Below are 17,798 nucleotides of genomic sequence, written 5' to 3'. Positions count from 1 at the left end.
CAAAGCCAGTATTTGAGATCGGGGATCTGATCAACTAAGATTCCGATATTTAACTTCCAAACAAGGTTTGCTGTTCAGCAGTCCTTCATCAGCCTTTGCCGACACTGTGCAGAGGACTCCGGTTGCCATAAGAAATCTACTGGTCGCTAATATCCTCTACAAGTAAGTCGAGGAAATCAAACATTTGTTCTTCAGGCCCCTTCTCTCCGTCGAGATGCAGCTGCTCATCCATTTCTATGTTCTCGTCGTCCAAGAGGGATCTGCAATGACCGTCGCTGCAGATCAGGACCTTCAGCTTCTTCTTCGTTCCGGCCTGCCTTAGAATGGCAAGAAAGAGATCGATATAGCCATACGAGCCGTCAACCTCCATATCGTTATCGACGAACTGAAACCCATCGAAAATACAAATCAGTAGTTCTGGAACTAGCGACAGCAGCTCCTCAATTATATTGAACGCGTCTAGCAGACTCGACGTGCTTGCGTCTAGGCCACAGAATCTTTCTCGGGTGAATTGGGCGTCGGTATGGATCTCTTTCGGCAGCAGACAAACCAGCTGACGGATAACAGAGTATACCATCAACGTAAACCGGTCCATGGCCAGGGACCTGCTTTCAAAACCTGCGGATTCGGACGAGTCCGCAAGGCCCAGCTCGTCGGCCTGGAAACGGTATGCCAGCAGAGGGAGCTTCAAGCGCTCGCTGACCATGAAAATGTAGAAAGCGGCAACGGACACCTCGCTCAGCTGGTCGTGTATGGCGGGTCCGCGCAGCCAGAGCCACTGACTGCTATCTGCAGTCATCCAGTCGTGGAGGCGTTGGAAAATCAAAGGGCTGGCGCGCAAGTTCTCCCCGTTGGGGAGGTCGATGGGGTATCCATTACTCGCCACAACCTCGAGGTGGGACGACGCCGTTTCGATTTCATGCCACAATAGTTTTCGAACAGCTTTCGGATTTGCCGTAGTACTGGATAGTTTGGAAGTGGCTTTCTGGGTGGCTTCTTGCCACCGGAGTGTTACCTCCTTGGCTCGCAGTTTCGCTGGGACGTCTTGTCAGCGGCAGTCTAGATGGGAAATGCTTGGTTCGACGCCCATATTTACATACCCTTAAATTTTTCAAGCTCCTTATAGCGTTCATCCGAGGCCTGCTTTTCTGCTAAAACCTTGGTGAGATTCATTGCGTTTTCGCCAAGTTGGCGAAAGCTCTCTAAAGTCTCCTTCATTTCACCCACTCGCGTGTTTAAGTCGGAGTATTCCTGGCACTGTTGCCGCTGCAAATATCTGATTTCGCGCGAGATGAGCAAGTTCTCCTGACCATCCTTATTCGTCCTAATATTCATCTCTTGGTTCAGTCGTCTCATGAGCTGTTCCAAATCCGAGACCGCTGCAGTAACGTTCCTTTCGTAAAAGTCCTTCTGCAGGGAGCTCTTGAATCTTTCGAAACGTGAGCAGCACCAGCGAGTATATGGGGTAAGGAAGTTGAATATTACGGTGAGGAGATCCGCCACGGTGGCTTGCAGCATTGCTTGGTCTGTTTTGTCGCCTGTTCGGCACATATCTTGTATGCGACTACAGTAGATAAGCGCAAGACGTATTTTGTCGACGGCGTCTGCAAATCCATCGCCAATTCGGCGATGACGCACGGTTGCCTGCAGTTCAGAACGACTACGTTAGCAGGCACAGGTTCGTCATATTGAGACGATGATACGTGCGCCAACGGCAAAAGAAATTGAGTAAGACTTGGCAATGCAGAGGATAACTCGTAAGGAAACTCTGAGGAAGCGTACCTGAACAATCGTGGTAATTGTACCCGTAATAAGGGTGACATACTTGTCTTCTGAAGGAATGAACTTGAAGAGATCTGAATACCTATCTAATGTATCGCAAACATCCACACAGAGTTTCTTGACTCTTTCGATCGCAGGGGCTTTTTTATCGCCATCTTGACTTGGGCTTTCTCTAGGAAGCATGTTAAATGCTGTAAGCTTTGATCCCATCTCTGGGTTCTGATGATCTGGTGGTAAAGCATTCTTGAGATCACACCACGCCTTGTGCATCTCATCAGAAGCTGCCTTCAGTTCCTCAGCGGCAGCTCTCTCTCTGCAAGTTTATGTTAGGGGAAGCGGTTTACCCACACCTCGGCTGAGCGTACGTACATGTTCTTGGGGTCATCGCGGTTCAAGAGAGCCCTCTTTGTCTTTGTCACCTCTCGTTTCTCAGCTTCAACCAGACTCATTGCTCGGCCAATTGGCTGTTCAGGCAGATCCTTCCCCATTTTCTCTGCGAATTCGCGGCTCCTGATCTCCGCTTCTTCTTCAGCGTCCGCTTTGCGAGAGCGGATCTTGGACATCTCAGCTCTGGTCCCCTATCCCGTTTTTGAGAGATATGACGAAATCCCCGGCTGGGATTGCGCGAGGCTCTTCCAAAAAGTGTCTGATCTTTTAGGAACAAAAGTTTCCGCAGGACTGGCCGTTTTGGAACCTAAGAGTCTACCTCAGGGTCTCTTCCGGCTTGACATGGTATTGCCGCCCAGGCTTTGAATATGCCGCGCAACGCCACCACCTCGGCCCACGTAGCGTACGCCAAAGAGGCCCAAAGACACTACAGTAGGCGATAATATCTTTCGGCACCCCCTCACATGCCACCTACTGTCTTGGAGGTTTGCTATTCTATACCTGCATGACTTTGAAGCCACTGGAGGGCGCCTGGACACAATGATAGGTTACAGACCCTTGACGAAGCCAGCCCAGATTGCAATATACCAAAAGCGGCAAGGCAAGTGGCTTGAACGGGGGGAGGGGGTGCCGGAAGATATGGCAACCTACTTTATTCATTCCAATTCACTGTCAGAAGGACATCTAACGTGGCATAGGCGTGCATGGGAGCCTCCAGGGTCATGAAGAAAACGCCGCAAGTCTCCCTTCGGCCACCAATCGGCGACGCAGGAACCTGCCTCCCCCCCCCGCCCCTCCCCCGCGCGACATGGGGATGGATTGCAATCGCAGAGGCGGCACATAGACTGATGTGCTTATCAGCGCATATTTGTTTTTTCTTCAGCTGTGCCTCTCAGCGTGGGCCAAAGAGCCATCCCACCATGCCCCTCAATTCCCAACCTTCGTCTAAGCCTCGTTTGACCGTGTACGTCTTCCAGATTAAATGCCTCACCTGACAGTATATCCATCTTTTTTGCGTCACAAACAGCCAATTCTTCATCACTCTCCACTTCGAAATCGGTCCAGGAAAAAACGCTCCGTCGGTTCTCGACCATTGATAACTCGTCTAGCTCCTCTGCTACACGGAAAGGCTACGAGAACTTTTCTTCTCAGGCATTTGCCAGAATGACCATGTCAAACGCGGTTACAGTTCTCGAACGAAGCGAAGGTATTGCTCCTTTGCTTCCTCCGCCTCTTGAATTCTGCTAAGCGACGTGTAGTCGAGAATCAGACCCTAGAAACGGACGATATAGCCCGTCCTGGCGCAGACAATGCAAAGAACGCCATACTGAAGTCTCCCCTACCGTATATATCTCTGAATGGAGCTCCTCCGGATGTCATTATGTGGAGAGTCCATTACGAGAACGAAGAAGGGAAACTTTTGGAAAAGGGCCCGTATACTCCACACGACCCCGAACTGAAACCAGAACCAGAGGTGGAAGACACCGAGCTCCCCAAACCATCTGTTTTCGAAATTCTCATTCATGTTACGATCCGAGACGTCATCGAAACCAAGTCGATAAGGACCGAGGCCGCTGCTGCCAAGGCTGGAGAGAGTCAAGGTGAACAGGGGTCTGACGCGGGAGCTGTTAAACCACAGAATCTCTTCAAAATACAATCCGTCAACTCATGCGAGATGATCATCCGGTCACCATATCTTGTCGAAGCACTCAGGTCTGTGGTGAAGTATTATCCTGGCCAAGAACTCGCAGGCGAGACGATCACCATTCCCGAGCCGTACTATATATTGTTACACCATCGGAAAGAACTTGCAGCGTATTTCACAAAAGACATTCAGGAAGACTCACAAAGAGTTAATGACATAGGAACCGAGCGCAAATCAGAAATAGAAGGGCCAGATTCTCTGGGACAAGGACACTTCAAAGTCCTGCAAGCTTACCTTGATGCGCGGTGGAAAAAGAAAATCGAGAGAGAAGAGACACGTCATACACTAACGCCTCCTACAGCAACCTTCGAGATGCTTTGGATGCTTTTTAAGCCCGGGACTCGGGTTTTCGCAAAAGATCCTCACGATGAAACAGCGGGATATATCGTCCGATCTCTAACGAACAAGGACGATAAACTCTACGTCAACCTATGGTATCTGGAGTTTGACGGTGGGCATTGCTCTTCCTTTGACAGCCTTTGACACTAATTATTTTGCAAGGGACATACCTAGATAGACGGGAATATTCCGCCGTCATCGACAGCTTTGAGGGAGCTCGTGAAATCACGTCTCTTCCGGTGTACCCTGCACAAATCGAGACTGGTGGCAGCAATATACAGTTGGATACTCAGTTGAAGAAGAAGCTCGAGGACAGAGGCAGAAAGTATTGGGAGTGTGTCGAACAAGTATTCCGTAACAACTTCGTTGAAGTCAAGTACGCGGGGCGTCTTCTACACATGCACTCGGACGAAGACTACAAAGGAAAAGCAGTAATCGACCCCGAATCCTTTTACTCCAAGACGTCCGACTACAGCAGGCCGACTTTCCTAGACGACAACGATGAAGAATTCCCGAATGATTGTTACTGGACCGACCCACCAGACTCTGACCACACAAAGAGAGGGCCCTGGTCGAGCTATCAGAACATCAGCGCCAAGAACAAATACCACCAGCTACATGAGGGACATTTCTTCCTCATGCCCAAAAGAATCGGTGGGTTTCTTCTCAAGACCAGAAAGTGGCGTAAGTTTTGATTTCAACCCTACTTCAGAGGCTTTCCCCTTATTTTCATACTCCTCTTCCCGACCTTAAGTTTGTTCTGTACAGCACTAAGAGTACCGTAGGCTACATGGCCATCGAGCATACTGTGCAATGTGTAATTGATAAGAGTGTTGTCGACACCTTGCAGATCCCAGCTGACAGACTAGACATGATTGCGGCACTGGTTTACAAATTTGACAAGAAAGAAAAGGCCTGGGCTGCAGACTTCATCCAGAACAAAGGAGAAGGACAAATCTTCCTCCTTCACGGCCCTTCTGGCGTCGGGAAGACTTACACTGCGGAGTGCATATCCGAGTATACTGGCAAGTAGACCCTTTTTCTTTAGTTCCCATTGAACATGATCAAGGATTAATGACTTGACAGGGCGGCCCCTTCTATCTCTCACATGTGCAGACATTGGTAAAATGCCCTTTGTTTGGGTTGAGTCCCATAACATTGTTCCTTTCTTACCTAACTTGTTCAGGAACCGACGAAAGTGAGATGGAAAACCTGCTTGCTACATGGTTCAGCTTATCTGAATTGTGGGGAGCTATCATGTTGATCGATGAGGCGGACGTTTACTTTGAACGGCGTGCTCCTGGGCAGCTTCAACGGAACAGCCTCGTGTCGGCCTTCCTTCGATCGATGGAATATTATAGCGGTATCCTTTTCCTGACTGTAATTCAGCCCTCATCCCCCCAGGAAGGTACAAAGAAATTTGCCCAGGCTAATTAAGACATGTCTACTCTTTTCAAGACCAATCGACTGGGACACATGGACGATGCGATCCTAAGCCGGATTCACCTTGTCATCGAGTACACGGATCTGACTGACGATATCCGGGTGAAGATCTGGAAGCAGTTCTTTAACAAGCTCACCAAGGAACGTCCCCAGTTTGGAATCGATGAGTACCTGATAGGATATATTGAAGAAGATCCGACGATTTTGGCCTTGAAGTGGAACGGCCGTGAAATTCGCAATGGTAGAAATTGCCTTCCTACCTTCAAACGCTTCCATTGCAGTCAATTTTCCGCTCCATATAAGCTTCTGCTGCTTCTGCTGCTGCTAACGAGAACTCCAGCGTTCCAAACGGCCGTTTCCCTCGCCGCACACGAGGCCAAGACGGCCGATCCTCCCAAAGAAAGAATCATCCTGAGGAAGAAGCACCTCGTGAGCGTCGCCAACATGTCCATGGCTTTCAAGAAGTACATGAACGATTGGAAGGGCGACATGGCCAAGCGAGCTTTCTTGGATGGCGCACGGATGGACGAGTCCATCAGGAGATACGGGAGGGAGAGGAAGCAGATGCTGGATCAGTTGCGGAAAGACGCCATGGCCAAGAGGTGAGGGTTTAATGGGAGAATACGGGCTGTTTGGTTAAGGACTACTAGATTTAGCTATAAGGGAGCCATTTTCTGATAGTTCTATTATAGGTAAAGATAAGGTAAGCAGGGTAAGTACGTGTCATAATACTAAATAGTGGTAGAGATAAGACCTATCTGCAGAAGATCCAGGTACGAGACTCAGAGGCATGCCAGGGGTGCCAGGGCCCAAAGGAGTCCGTCTACCACCTTCTATTTGAATGTAGAGAGTGGCAGAAGCAGCGAAGGGCCCTCTATAGGGCCCTAACCAAGGCTAGGGTGGCTTTGCCAACAACAACTGAGGGTCACCCAGAGGGAAGGCTACTAGGAGATCCTAAGGCCACCAAGGCCATCCTGCAGTTCCTAGCAGACACGACGGTTGGATGCCCCTTAGGGGAAACAGCTCGGGCAGCTGAGAGGATACAGAAGGATGATGAATGGGGGCTGGCGGCTTTAGAGGAGGCAGAACGTGAGGGAGAAGGATAATAGGGGAGGGTGGCCTGCAGCAGGCAGGCGACACCCACACTGATACTGGCAACAAGGAGGGCTTATAAATGCCCAAAAGCCCTGCGCAACCAGGCGGCTTGGGGCGAGGAAAAGGTTCAGAATGGTCAAAGACGGGACTAGGGACTAATAGGGGCTTCTGCCCAAGAATCAGGGTCTGTCATAGCCGGAAGGCTCGGTATGGACGTTAAACTTGATTATAATAATAATAATAATAATAGTGGTAGAGATAATAATAATTCTATCTTCTTTTAATCATCTTCATGACCAGTAGACAGTGTTGGGACCGTAGAGCTAACTCGCTAAGTAAAAAGACTTGGTGGGTAATAGGGAGTTGTCTAGTTATATACGTAAAAGTATTAGAATGGCAAGATGCTGCTGGAAGAGTTCTAATAGAAATAATATTAAATGGCCTTACTGGCACTCATGTTCAGCACTGCTTCCACAAGCACGTACATTCTACTTGTAAAAGCAAATGCTTCAGAACAGAAACTAAAAGTAGATATCTAACATTCTATGTTTGTCAAAAAAAATAATAAGAATAATATAAAAGGGGAAATATCTCATGCACAACGCCTAAAAATAACTAGGGATTGTTCCAAAATGGTCTGGCAGAAACGGAAATAAGAACACTATAAGAGTTAGGGTCAGCTATACTATCCTGCTCCTAGCTAATTAGCACCTAGATTGTAGTGTTGGCCTGCGCGAACCTAGTAATCCAATGATTATGAAAAGCTCTGATCATTCGATTCTACCTAACTGACTATTATATCTCATGGAATTAGGGGTTATTAGGCGCTTATGACCTTCCAAATATGGCCATATTAAATAAACCTGAATGTCGACGACTACAACAAAGCAAAATAAGCAAATTATAGGCATAAGGAGTAATAATTCCTTTATTACAGGGATTCTCTCACGAAAAGGGTTCGGATTGGCAAGTGCTGAATAGGTTGATAGAATGAAACCTGTTCCAACCTCCCGTCCCCCGCTTTTAGTGCCGAGATAGTTAGGCCGGCCATAGACATTCATTTCCCCTCAACTCGATATGGAGGAATTTGACGTTGATTCTTCACGCAACTATCAGTAGTATCACAGCTAGTAGCGCCCAAAAACAATGACAGAAAAACTCATCTGCATAGTCGGCGTCACCGGCAATCAGGGCGGCTCCGTCGCCCAAAGATTCCTCCAGGACAAAGATTATCGCGTCCGCGGCCTAACGCGCAAGCCCGCCTCGCCGGCAGCACAGATGCTCGCCGCTCAGGGGATCGAAATCGTCCATGCAGACCTGAACGATGTGAACACTCTGACTGCAGCGTTTCGCGGCGCAAACCTCATCTTTAGCGTCACGAACTACTGGGAGCCCTTTTTCCGGCCCGACTGCCGACAGAAAGCCGCCGAAGCGGGGGTTTCATGCCGCAAGTATGCGTACGACGCTGAGCTTCAGCAGGGGAAGAACATTGCAGATGCGGCGGCGCAGGTTGTCGATACGCTGGACGAGAATGGCTTTATTGCCTCGACGTTGAGCCATGCGGGAAAGTGCAGTAAGGGAGCGTTCAACGAGCTCTATCATTTCAATGCGAAGGCGGATATCTTTCCGGACTATGTCAATGAGAAACACCCGCTGTTGGCGGCGAAGATGTCCTGTGTTCAGACGGGATATTTCATGTCGAGCTACAAGCTTGTGCCCAGCGCATACTTCGCAAAGGTTTTGTGTTTCATACCCTCGTTATTACTTATTTTGCTAGCATGACATACTGACAAAAATGTAAAAGATGCCCGACGGCAGTTTTGAAATGCGTTTCCCCACCGCTCCCGATGCGCCAGTCCCCCATCTCGCTGTCAATGCTGACACAGGAAACTTTGTGTACGCAATCTCCAAATTGCCGCCGGGGAAAAGCTACCTGGCCGAAGGCACAACGTGCAGCTGGACCGAGTATATGCGTCTCTGGAGTGAAGTCACCAAGGTGCCCGCGAGCTACAGGCAGATCACTTTCGCACAGCTGATTGAAGCGATGCCCGATAAGGAGTTTGGAAGGGAAGTGGGCGATATGTTTGCCTATTCCAGCGATCCGGGGTATGATGGTGGTGATGCAACGCTCCTGAAGGCAGCTGATATTAGAAAGGTATGAATATGATCCTGCGCTCTACATTTACGCTGTTTTGATAGCGACGGCGGCCAGGCTGGGGTTGAGTGTCCAACGACAAGCCTCGAGGGTTATATGAGGAAGGAGGACTGGTCCGTTGTTTTTGAAGATGAAAAGAACTTGATTTAACGATGAGACGGTTAGCTGGCAGCCCAAAATGGCTACACCTGACGCCGTTTTACGAGTCCTCCTAACGACAACACCCACGGCCACCCATCCTTAACTCCACACACGACCCTGGCCTATCCATCGCTCGACCATGCTTTCTCGATCCTCTCAGCAAGCTGAAGTGCTCCTGGAGGAGGGGAGCTCAAAATGGCAAGCGTCTCTGCTCTCTTTCCATCTTGGCAAGGTCTTGCGAACGGGTTTCTTGGTCTGGGAGCGGACGTAACCGAAGAGCTCCAGAAATGCAATGTTGCACTTGGCCGTTCCAACTCCAACGTCTTTCGCCAGGTCTTTTCTTTTTAACGATCCTCTCTGTTCTGCTATTGCATAGTTAGGTTTTATCATTGATTCAATGCTGAAAAAAGTCAGGTTGATACAGAAAATCAAATATCTTACGCAACAAATTACTGTCTATTTGATATAGTTCTACAGAAATGGGATAGAAATAGGTACTATATGTAAAAAAAGCCAGATAGTTGTATTTCCCCTATAGGCAGGTCTTGGAAGTTTGATTGCTCCTGGCTTCTGAAACGATCTTGCAACGATAACTCTCAAGCCCAGACCCAAGAAGCCCTTCTACCAGGTTTTTACTAGGCAACAGGTATTAGTAACGCCGACTTCTATCGTGACGATGTCCGGTGGTGCCATAGCCGGTGGTGCCATAACCTGTCGTTCCGTAGCCGAGAATAGATTTAATAGCTAGGATCAATCTGCCATCTCTTTGAGCTGAAATTTCTGCTTTTTTGGTGGCATCTTGGTGGTTGAAGCTGTTGAACGCGTCGCGTGGTAGGGAGGTGTCTCGCTCGCTTGTAGATTACGTTAACATAGTTATCCAATTTAACGTAATCCACAAGCGAGCGAGACACCCAACCGAGCGAGGCACCCCCTCAACCGCTGAAATCTTGCAACCACCGAATCACCATCAGACCCAGTTTTCCATCCAATATGGCATCCAAACAAGCAGATTCAACTGTCAAATTAGAAGATCACATATCTCTTGCAGTCAAAGCATATAAAAACAGTCATTTCAAAAGTATACGAGCAGCAGCAGCGGCATATGATGTTCCACATTCCACTCTTTCCCATTGAATTAACGGTCGAAAAGCACGGAGTGATATACCAGCAAACTGCCAGAAGCTTAGCAATCTTGAAGAGGCTTCATTAAAGAAGTGGATTCTAGATATGGATAATTGTGGCCTACCCCCAACTCAAGATATTGTATGCAAGATGGCTGATTTACTACTATCTCAGCGGAAATCAGGTCTATCTACTGGCATTGGAAAGAACTGGGTCAGCAACTTTATTAAACGGCATGATGATCTTACATCAAAATATACCCGCAAATATGATTATCAGTGTGCAAAATGTGAGGATCCAGAGATCATCAGCCAGTGGTTTTGTGACGGCGCGGCAGACACCTAGGCGGTAAGGTAGGTGGTGTTGAGCATTCCTTTGTCTCTGGGATACTGCCGGTCCTACTTGCCTATATATATATCACGTTACACGAAGCCCTGTGAATTCTTTCCTTTTCCCCTCATGCTTTTGATTCTGTATGACAAGCTACCATAGTTTTAGCTAATAATACTATGACTGAGCGCCGTCACAGGTTTGATCTTGTTCAGAATACCATAGTAAAATATGGTATTCTTGAACAGGATATTTACAACTTTGATGAAACTGGCTTTCAAACGGGTGTAGCCCATACAGCGAAGGTTATCACTGCATCTTGTCATCAAACAAGCTGTGTACAAGCCATAAAGCCAGGGAATCACAAATGGGTGACTACCATTGAATGTATCAATACTTCTGGATGGGCTCTACCACCTATGATCATCTTTGCTGGCAAGGTTCATCAATCCCAATGGTATCAAGATATACCCCATGATTGGCTGATTGGTCTAAGTGATAATGGATGGACTAATAATGAGCTTGGGCTATCATGGCTAGAAAAGGTCTTTCAAAAACATACCACGGCACGTACACTGGGGAGATATCAGCTTCTAATTCTTGATGGCAATGCTGACCATGAATCTGCAGAGTTTGATCTTTTCTACAAGAATCATCAAATCATCCCTCTTTATATGTCTTCTCATTCATCTGATAAACTGCAACCTCTTGATGTTGGCTGCTTCGCACCCCTAAAGGAGGCATATGGTGCAGAGGTGATGAGAAGCATCCAAAATGGTATTCATCACATTGATAAGGACAACTTTCTTGATCTTTATAAAGAATCACAAAAGGCCTTATCATCCAAGAATATTTGCAGTGGATTTGAAGCTTCTGATTTAGTTCCTTTGAATTTCCAAAGGGTGCTGGATAAGCTTACTATCAAGAATATCACCCCCCCCCCCCCAACTACCGCTCATGGACCTGCAGATGGTGAATGGATTGCAAAGACCCCTTATACTACTGCTGAAGTGCAAAAGCAGATGGAGCTTATCAAGCAGCTTGTTAATCACAACTCCCAAAGTCCCCTAACTGAGACTATCTGTCAGCTAGCAAAAGCAGCTGAATCTACTATGCATAAAGTCCTCCTCCTAGATCAGGAGGTAAAGGAGCATCGTGCAGCAAATGAAAAGCAAAAGCAAAAGCGTTCAGCCCCTAGGTCTTATATTGCTACTGGGGGTGTTCTGACAGGGTCTGAAGGTCAGCAACTTGCTCGAGAAGCTATACAGGCGATGGACTTGGTGGAATCAGTTTCCAAAAAGCGTGCGCCATCACGATGCAGTAACTGCCATCAAATTGGTCATATTAGAATCAGCTGCCCTAGTAGATCTAGACTTGTAGGTTACAGCTGGTTGGTCTACCTCTAGCTAGAGATGTGCGACACTATCTATGGATCTATGGCTATGGTTTAGATACCTAGCAATGCAATATATGAAGACAAGTAAGTTGGTATGAGTCTATCTATTTTATCATGAATCACGCTGGAGTAAAAGTAACAGGTGAGGCATTACACATGCTTTGCTAACGACAAAAGTCAAAACTCGCCGTTCACAACGTAACTGCGACATCGCAAATGGGCATCACATAAAAACAGTATGGATGGGAATTGAAACTTTTTTTTCCATAGTCTTCCGGCGCTTACGACGCAGGAACCATCTGGTCCTTGACGTACAGGTCGACGTACTTGTCGACGTCGTAGTTCTCGAGCTCGGGTCTGTTCCAGCCCAGCTCGAGCAGCTGGTTGACGCGCGCGGTGTCGAAGTGAGCCTCGAGGTGGCGCTTGTACTTGGCCAGGATCTCGGGCTTGGCCTCCTCACGGCGCAGGCGGTGGCCGAGAGGAGCCTCGACGACGACCTCCTCCAGGACGGTGCCGTCGTTGAGGGTGACGGTGAGGGCGTTGGGGATGGTACGCTTGGCCGGGTCGTGGTAGTCCTTGGTGAACTGGGGGTCCTCGACGCAGCGGATGCGCTTGCGGAGGTCCTCGACCAGGGGAGAGGTGGCGGCCTCGGAGCCGTCAGAGTAGTCGTTGGCGGTCAGGCGGTTGAAGACAAGCATGGTTGCAACCATGTACTGGACGTAGTCAGCATACAATTCCAAAATAGACCATTATGGGCAAAAATAAGGTGACTAACCTGAACGCAGTGGTCACGGTCGGCGAAGTTGTCCATGGCCTTGAACTGCTTGTCGATGATGCGGATACAGGCCTCGTGCGTGCGGTTGGTGATCTCCTTGATGTCGGCCGCGGTCTTGCCGAGCTCCTTGAGCTTCTTGTTGATGATCTGGGCGGCCTCGATAGCGGTCTGGGAGTGGAACTCGGCTGTTCAAGAATGAGACTCTATTCAACCTGACATGGAAAGGGCATACGTACCGGGGTAGGACACCTTGAAGAGAACATTCTCCATGACGTAGCTGCCGTACGGGCGCTGGAACTTGAACTTGTTGCCCTTGAAGAGCACATCGTAGAAGCCCCAGCCGGGAGCGGAGAGAACAGTGGGAATGCCACCCTCGCCCCTCTGGACCTTGAGGACAAGGTTGACGGCCCTCTGGCAAGCATCACCAGCAGCCCACGACTTTCTGGACATGGTGTTGGGGGAGTGACGGTAGGTACGCAGGCTCTGGCCGTCCACCCAGGCCTGGGTGATGGCATCGGCGGTCTGCTGCTCGTTGAGGCCGAGCATCTTCGAGACGACGGCCGTGGTAGCGACCTTGACCAGCACGACGTGGTCCAGACCAACCTGGTTGTACGAGTTCTCCAGGGCCAGCACACCCTGGATCTCGTGGGCCTTGATCATGCCCTCAAGCACGTCCTTGATCTTCAGGATCTTGCCATTGCCCAGGTTGCCGCCCGCACGGTTGGTACGGGAGATCCAGTCCGCGACGGCGAGGATACCACCCAGGTTGTCGGAGGGGTGACCCCATTCGGCGGCCAGCCAGCAGTCGTTGTAGTCGAGCCAGCGGATCATGGCACCGATGTTGAAGGCACCGTTGACGGGGTCCAGCTGGTAGGGAGTACCAGGCACGCGGGTACCATTGGGGACAACGGTGCCCTCGACAACGGGGCCCAGCAGCTTGGTGCACTGCTTGAACTTGAGGGCCTCCAAACCACATCCGAGGGTATCGAGGAAGACGAGACGGGCCGTGTCAAACTGAGGAGCGCTCAATCCGTCAGAAACTGAGCACTCAATTGCTGTAGTGGGGACATACCGCAAGATCGGAGTCGACTTTGTACTCGTGGATGTAGGTTGCCATGTCCTTGATCTCGGGGTCGTACGCCTTCTCGAGAGAAGGAGGGGCCGCGGCGTACTGCTGGGGAGCCATGGTGGAGAAGCGAGAGACTCTCGGGGTCGTCGACTGCAGGGTCTTGAGGGTGTTGGGGATGAAGGAAGCTCTGGAGCACAGGAGGGAGGACGGGGCGGCGATACGAGAAGCACCCAGAGTGCGGGGGGACCTGTTGGTCAGCCGTCTCAATGCTGAACCGGTGGCAGACATGATGCACAACGCTGGACGGGATTGTATACCCAGGGATAAAATAGAGGGGAGATTGGACGAGCTCGAAGTCAGCCAGAGGGAGGAAGGTCCGAAGAGAGGGAAAAAAGAGAGGACGCCGAAAAGTTAAGTGTCGCAGAGCTGCGATGGAAGTGACTTCATACCGCCGTCGACTTGAGCCTCGAGCCGAGGTCTCGTCCGTTCGCCGGTCAACAAGCAGCGGTTATCGGCGGTTGTGGTTTTGCACGGCTGGTGGCCCCGATCGTGTATGAGAGAGGCTGGATACTGCTTTTAAGTCGAGTGAAAGTGCCATTGTAACCAGGTTTCGTGTCCAACAAGGTGTGCATGTCTGGGCATCCGACGACGATCTGTCGCAGCGATCGTCCACGAGAGTGCGTCTGCTCTGCAGCGACAGCAGGCTGAGTACGGCCTCCATACATGGTACATACAGATACAAGGCCCGACAGCTAGGACTCCGGTGCCGGCATAACAGAGTGGGCTGTACCGTGGTACGCATCTAGATATTCTCTCCTCACTTCTCCAGACGCTTCCCGTCGGCTCTTTTCCCCGTCGGCAACGCTTGGCTTCCCCAGACCCCGCCTGGAACGGCCGACCCGGTTGCCCGAACCGGTCTCAAGCTCCTCCCCGGTTAATCCTTCTCTTTCTCTCTGACAACGCACCATCGGAGCTCTCCTCTAGACTTGCTTTGTCTATTGAAAGTTATACAATGCTATTAGAGATACTGTTTAACTCAATGTGTTCAACATGAAAGCAACTGTGGGAAACGTCAAGGAAGCGGTAGCATGCTTAGGTAATTATTCTGAATCTATCTACAGGTGTAACTGTAGTAGTTGTTTCTTCTCCTTTGACTCGTAGATCCTCACACTCAAGGGGATGCTCTGGTACAAGCTGAAGAGTATGCAAACGCGTAACTGGCATGGACAGCTAGTAAAGAAACAAGATTTGGTATCATCCTCTGGTCAAGGACAATACCGTAGATGCCGATATCCGACTGCAAAATACTGGACAAACCCCCGAGCAAACCGCAGTATTGCTATGTACAGTACAATGGTAGGACAGTAAAGCAAACAAGTATTACGAAACCGACTACCCGATTCGTCGTGCTGGGTAACCTCCGATAGTTGAACTGCACGACCGCTTGGTTCTTATCCCGCACGTCCCAGGCCGACTGGCTCCGACTCTGCAGCATTCGTCTCTGCCTCGTCGGTCTTCTGCAGCGACTTGACCACCTCCCGAAAAACAGCCTTGGCTAGCATCGGAGGTACCGCGTTGCCGATCTGTCTCTTGGCCCCCTGTCCAAACCGGTGCTCCAGGGGAAATGTCTGCAGGCATGCAAGTTCTCGGTTTGTGAAGTTGCGCTCCCCGCTGGGGTGGTAGTTAAACTCCCCACCGCTGCAGGTGATCGTTCTAGCCGGTGTGTTAGGGTCGTATGGAGGTTTTCGGCCGTTACGGCGTCCACGACTCAAGGCTTCCTCCACATCATGATCTGAAGCCCCTTCAGGTATATTCGATATTGCAGACTGTATTGTGGCATAGGGAAGGAGATCGGTGCCGGGAAGCCCATGAGTTGGCTTGGGGAACGCGGGGAGGACGTCCCCAGGCCTAGCAAAGGACAAAGGTTAGCATACCCAAAAAAAATATATCATCCAATAAATGTAGGTTCAAATACCCGGATGCAATGATAAAAAATCGTTTCCGAAGCTGAGGAACTCCATGTTCGATGCAATGTATCATTTTCCAACGAACGGAATAGCCGATCTCAATGAGGTCCTGGGTGACTCGGAAAAAGAAATCTCTGTGTTGTTCATAAAGCCCAGAGGTCTCCTCCATTGTGTATATCCGAGGCTTGGACCGTTCCACCAAGTCTCTACCGGAGAAGATGCACGCCGAGTTCGCGTCGTCGTTGGACGACTCTACTGTATGTGCAGACGAAAATGGTTGGCATGGTGGGGACGCATGACACACGTCGACTTTGAGGTGTTCCGAATCACTGATGCTCAAGAAATCGGTGACTTCAGCCGTATCACATATTGCCGTTTGGAAGTTCAGTCTATATGAACGTGCTGCATGCAGGTCTTTGTCAAATGCCCACTTGATATGAAGTCCGGCTTGGACTGCTCCGCGCGATACACCTCCAGCACCGCAGAACCCATCACCAAATGTGTACTGTCTCTGTTGTTTTAATGAGGCTGCATTTGAAGGGGCTGTGAGGTCGATGAATTGGGTGGATGTGTTCTCGGAGTCCAGATTGATCACTTCATTTGAGAAATGCGTTCTTGCTCTTTCAGCACTGCCAAAGTAAGGTGTCTCTTCTCTCCAAATCTGCCGTAACAAAGCTGGAGAAACAGAATACTCCTCGTCAGCTTCTGCGGGGGTGAGATAATGGATCGTGCCCTCATTTTTGGAACTTTTGACCTGTTTTAGACGACAGTAGAGTTCACCGCTCTGCCGTGCTTCATCTGGTGAGCTAAAGGAAGATCCAGACGCCTCAAGATTCACATTTGGATAACGCCAGTTTGTAAGATGGATGATTCGGAACCGTTTTACCTCAACAAGAGACACTTCCTCTGCGTCATGCGTAGCCTCGTTGGCAATCCAACAAAGCTCATTCAACCAGTTTGGAAATTCGCTTCCCAGATCTTCTAGCCGTCTGAAGCGATCGCCGCGAAGGAAGATCTCACCAGGGCGCTCTTCCAACACATGCAGAATTCGAAGAAATGAACCATCGCTCAATTCCACAGACTGGCCGGTCGTGTAGACATATCCATTCGCGAAGAACTGCGGAATGATGCGTCGGGAACGTGTATCAAAAGTATGCCGTGGCTCTGCAGTGAGGTCAACCACCTCAGAAAGACTTTCACCTTCCTCCGCAAACCAGCTCTGAAAGTCCTCGTCTGTGAGATAATCACCAGGGTTGAAGCCCAACTCGCTTTCTGGTGTTGCAGAATCCAGAACAATCTCTTCATCTGAATCCTGAGCCAACACCTCGCTACTGTCACTGTCGTATATTGTAAAAGACCGTAGAGGTCGTCGGTCGTTTGAGTGGGCGTGAGTGAGAGGTCTTGTATCAGAGTCTTCATCAAGCTCAACAGGTCGATCCCTGGAGTTGTATGCCTGCCATCGAGCCATGATGTCGCAGAAAGGTGAGACTTGAACCTGGACGGTAGAGTTTCAACGGTGGGAACGAAAGTTGAGAAGCGTAGAAGACAGATGAGAGAAAGGCTTGCTTGGGTTCTAGAAACTCGTGCTTGTAAGAGAAGAAGCCGAGGACAACACCGAAGTGGACTGAAGCGAGGGTTTAGAGGTGCTTGAGCAATCCAAAGGACAAAGGACGGCTTAAGATTATGTAGAGGTGAGATATTGTGACTCTGCAGATGTCGAAATCTCATTCAAGGACTGCTCACAGATGCCATCAGATGCAGATGAGTAGGAAAGAAGCAAATTGCCAAGGAGACAGACTGGTAGAGAGAGACACAGGTTATGCCTGACTCCAGAAATGCAGATGAGGCGCTCAAAAGAGAGAAGGAAGCAAAAATAAGGTTGGAAGGATTCTCAGATGCTGTCAGGTTGTAGATAGATTGACCAGAGCAGATGTTACAGATGAAGAAACCCTCCAAGTGATACTCTGAAAGAAATGTGGATAGAAAGACCCACAATTCCGTTGGACTTTAAAGAAGATGGATCACCAGTATAGACAATCTGAGTCTACCGGGCACGCGGCCGGCTGTGGAAGATGTGATGGCATCCTAGAGA

At 49.5% G+C, this 17,798-nt stretch overlaps 5 protein-coding genes across 5 annotated transcripts; 2 read left to right on the top strand and 3 right to left on the bottom strand.

The window, feature by feature from the left end:
* Window positions 1–136: 136 nt before the first annotated feature.
* Window positions 137–2,345, bottom strand: VTN00DRAFT_8834 (uncharacterized protein; the record flags this gene model as incomplete). The annotated part of the gene is made up of 4 exons (XM_069435727.1): window positions 137–1,035; window positions 1,101–1,644; window positions 1,783–2,095; window positions 2,152–2,345. The coding sequence occupies 4 exons, from the start codon at window positions 2,343–2,345 to the stop codon at window positions 137–139; spliced, it is 1,950 nt and encodes a 649-aa protein (XP_069285644.1).
* A 988-nt stretch (window positions 2,346–3,333) lies between these two features.
* On the top strand, window positions 3,334–6,262 carry VTN00DRAFT_8833 (uncharacterized protein; the record flags this gene model as incomplete). Its single annotated transcript, XM_069435726.1, has 8 exons — window positions 3,334–3,376; window positions 3,429–4,325; window positions 4,376–4,897; window positions 4,999–5,238; window positions 5,300–5,335; window positions 5,400–5,593; window positions 5,672–5,897; window positions 5,997–6,262. 8 exons carry the CDS (start codon window positions 3,334–3,336, stop codon window positions 6,260–6,262), a joined length of 2,424 nt encoding a protein of 807 aa, XP_069285643.1.
* A 1,635-nt stretch (window positions 6,263–7,897) lies between these two features.
* VTN00DRAFT_8832 (uncharacterized protein) lies at window positions 7,898–9,098 on the top strand (the record flags this gene model as incomplete). The annotated part of the gene is made up of 3 exons (XM_069435725.1): window positions 7,898–8,488; window positions 8,556–8,906; window positions 9,072–9,098. 3 exons carry the CDS (start codon window positions 7,898–7,900, stop codon window positions 9,096–9,098), a joined length of 969 nt encoding a protein of 322 aa, XP_069285642.1.
* Window positions 9,099–12,176: 3,078 nt separating this feature from the next.
* On the bottom strand, window positions 12,177–14,027 carry VTN00DRAFT_8831 (uncharacterized protein; the record flags this gene model as incomplete). The annotated part of the gene is made up of 4 exons (XM_069435724.1): window positions 12,177–12,608; window positions 12,671–12,855; window positions 12,907–13,684; window positions 13,743–14,027. 4 exons carry the CDS (start codon window positions 14,025–14,027, stop codon window positions 12,177–12,179), a joined length of 1,680 nt encoding a protein of 559 aa, XP_069285641.1.
* Window positions 14,028–15,190: 1,163 nt separating this feature from the next.
* On the bottom strand, window positions 15,191–17,174 carry VTN00DRAFT_8830 (uncharacterized protein; the record flags this gene model as incomplete). Its single annotated transcript, XM_069435723.1, has 2 exons — window positions 15,191–15,647; window positions 15,715–17,174. The coding sequence occupies 2 exons, from the start codon at window positions 17,172–17,174 to the stop codon at window positions 15,191–15,193; spliced, it is 1,917 nt and encodes a 638-aa protein (XP_069285640.1).
* Between the last annotated feature and the right edge of the window lie 624 nt (window positions 17,175–17,798).

Source organism: Thermoascus crustaceus, assembly GCF_041956765.1.
Source record: "Thermoascus crustaceus strain CBS 181.67 unplaced genomic scaffold VTN00scaffold_6, whole genome shotgun sequence".
Taxonomy (NCBI): Eukaryota; Fungi; Ascomycota; class Eurotiomycetes; order Eurotiales; family Thermoascaceae; genus Thermoascus; species Thermoascus crustaceus.
This window is presented reverse-complemented; position numbering and strand designations above follow the sequence as displayed.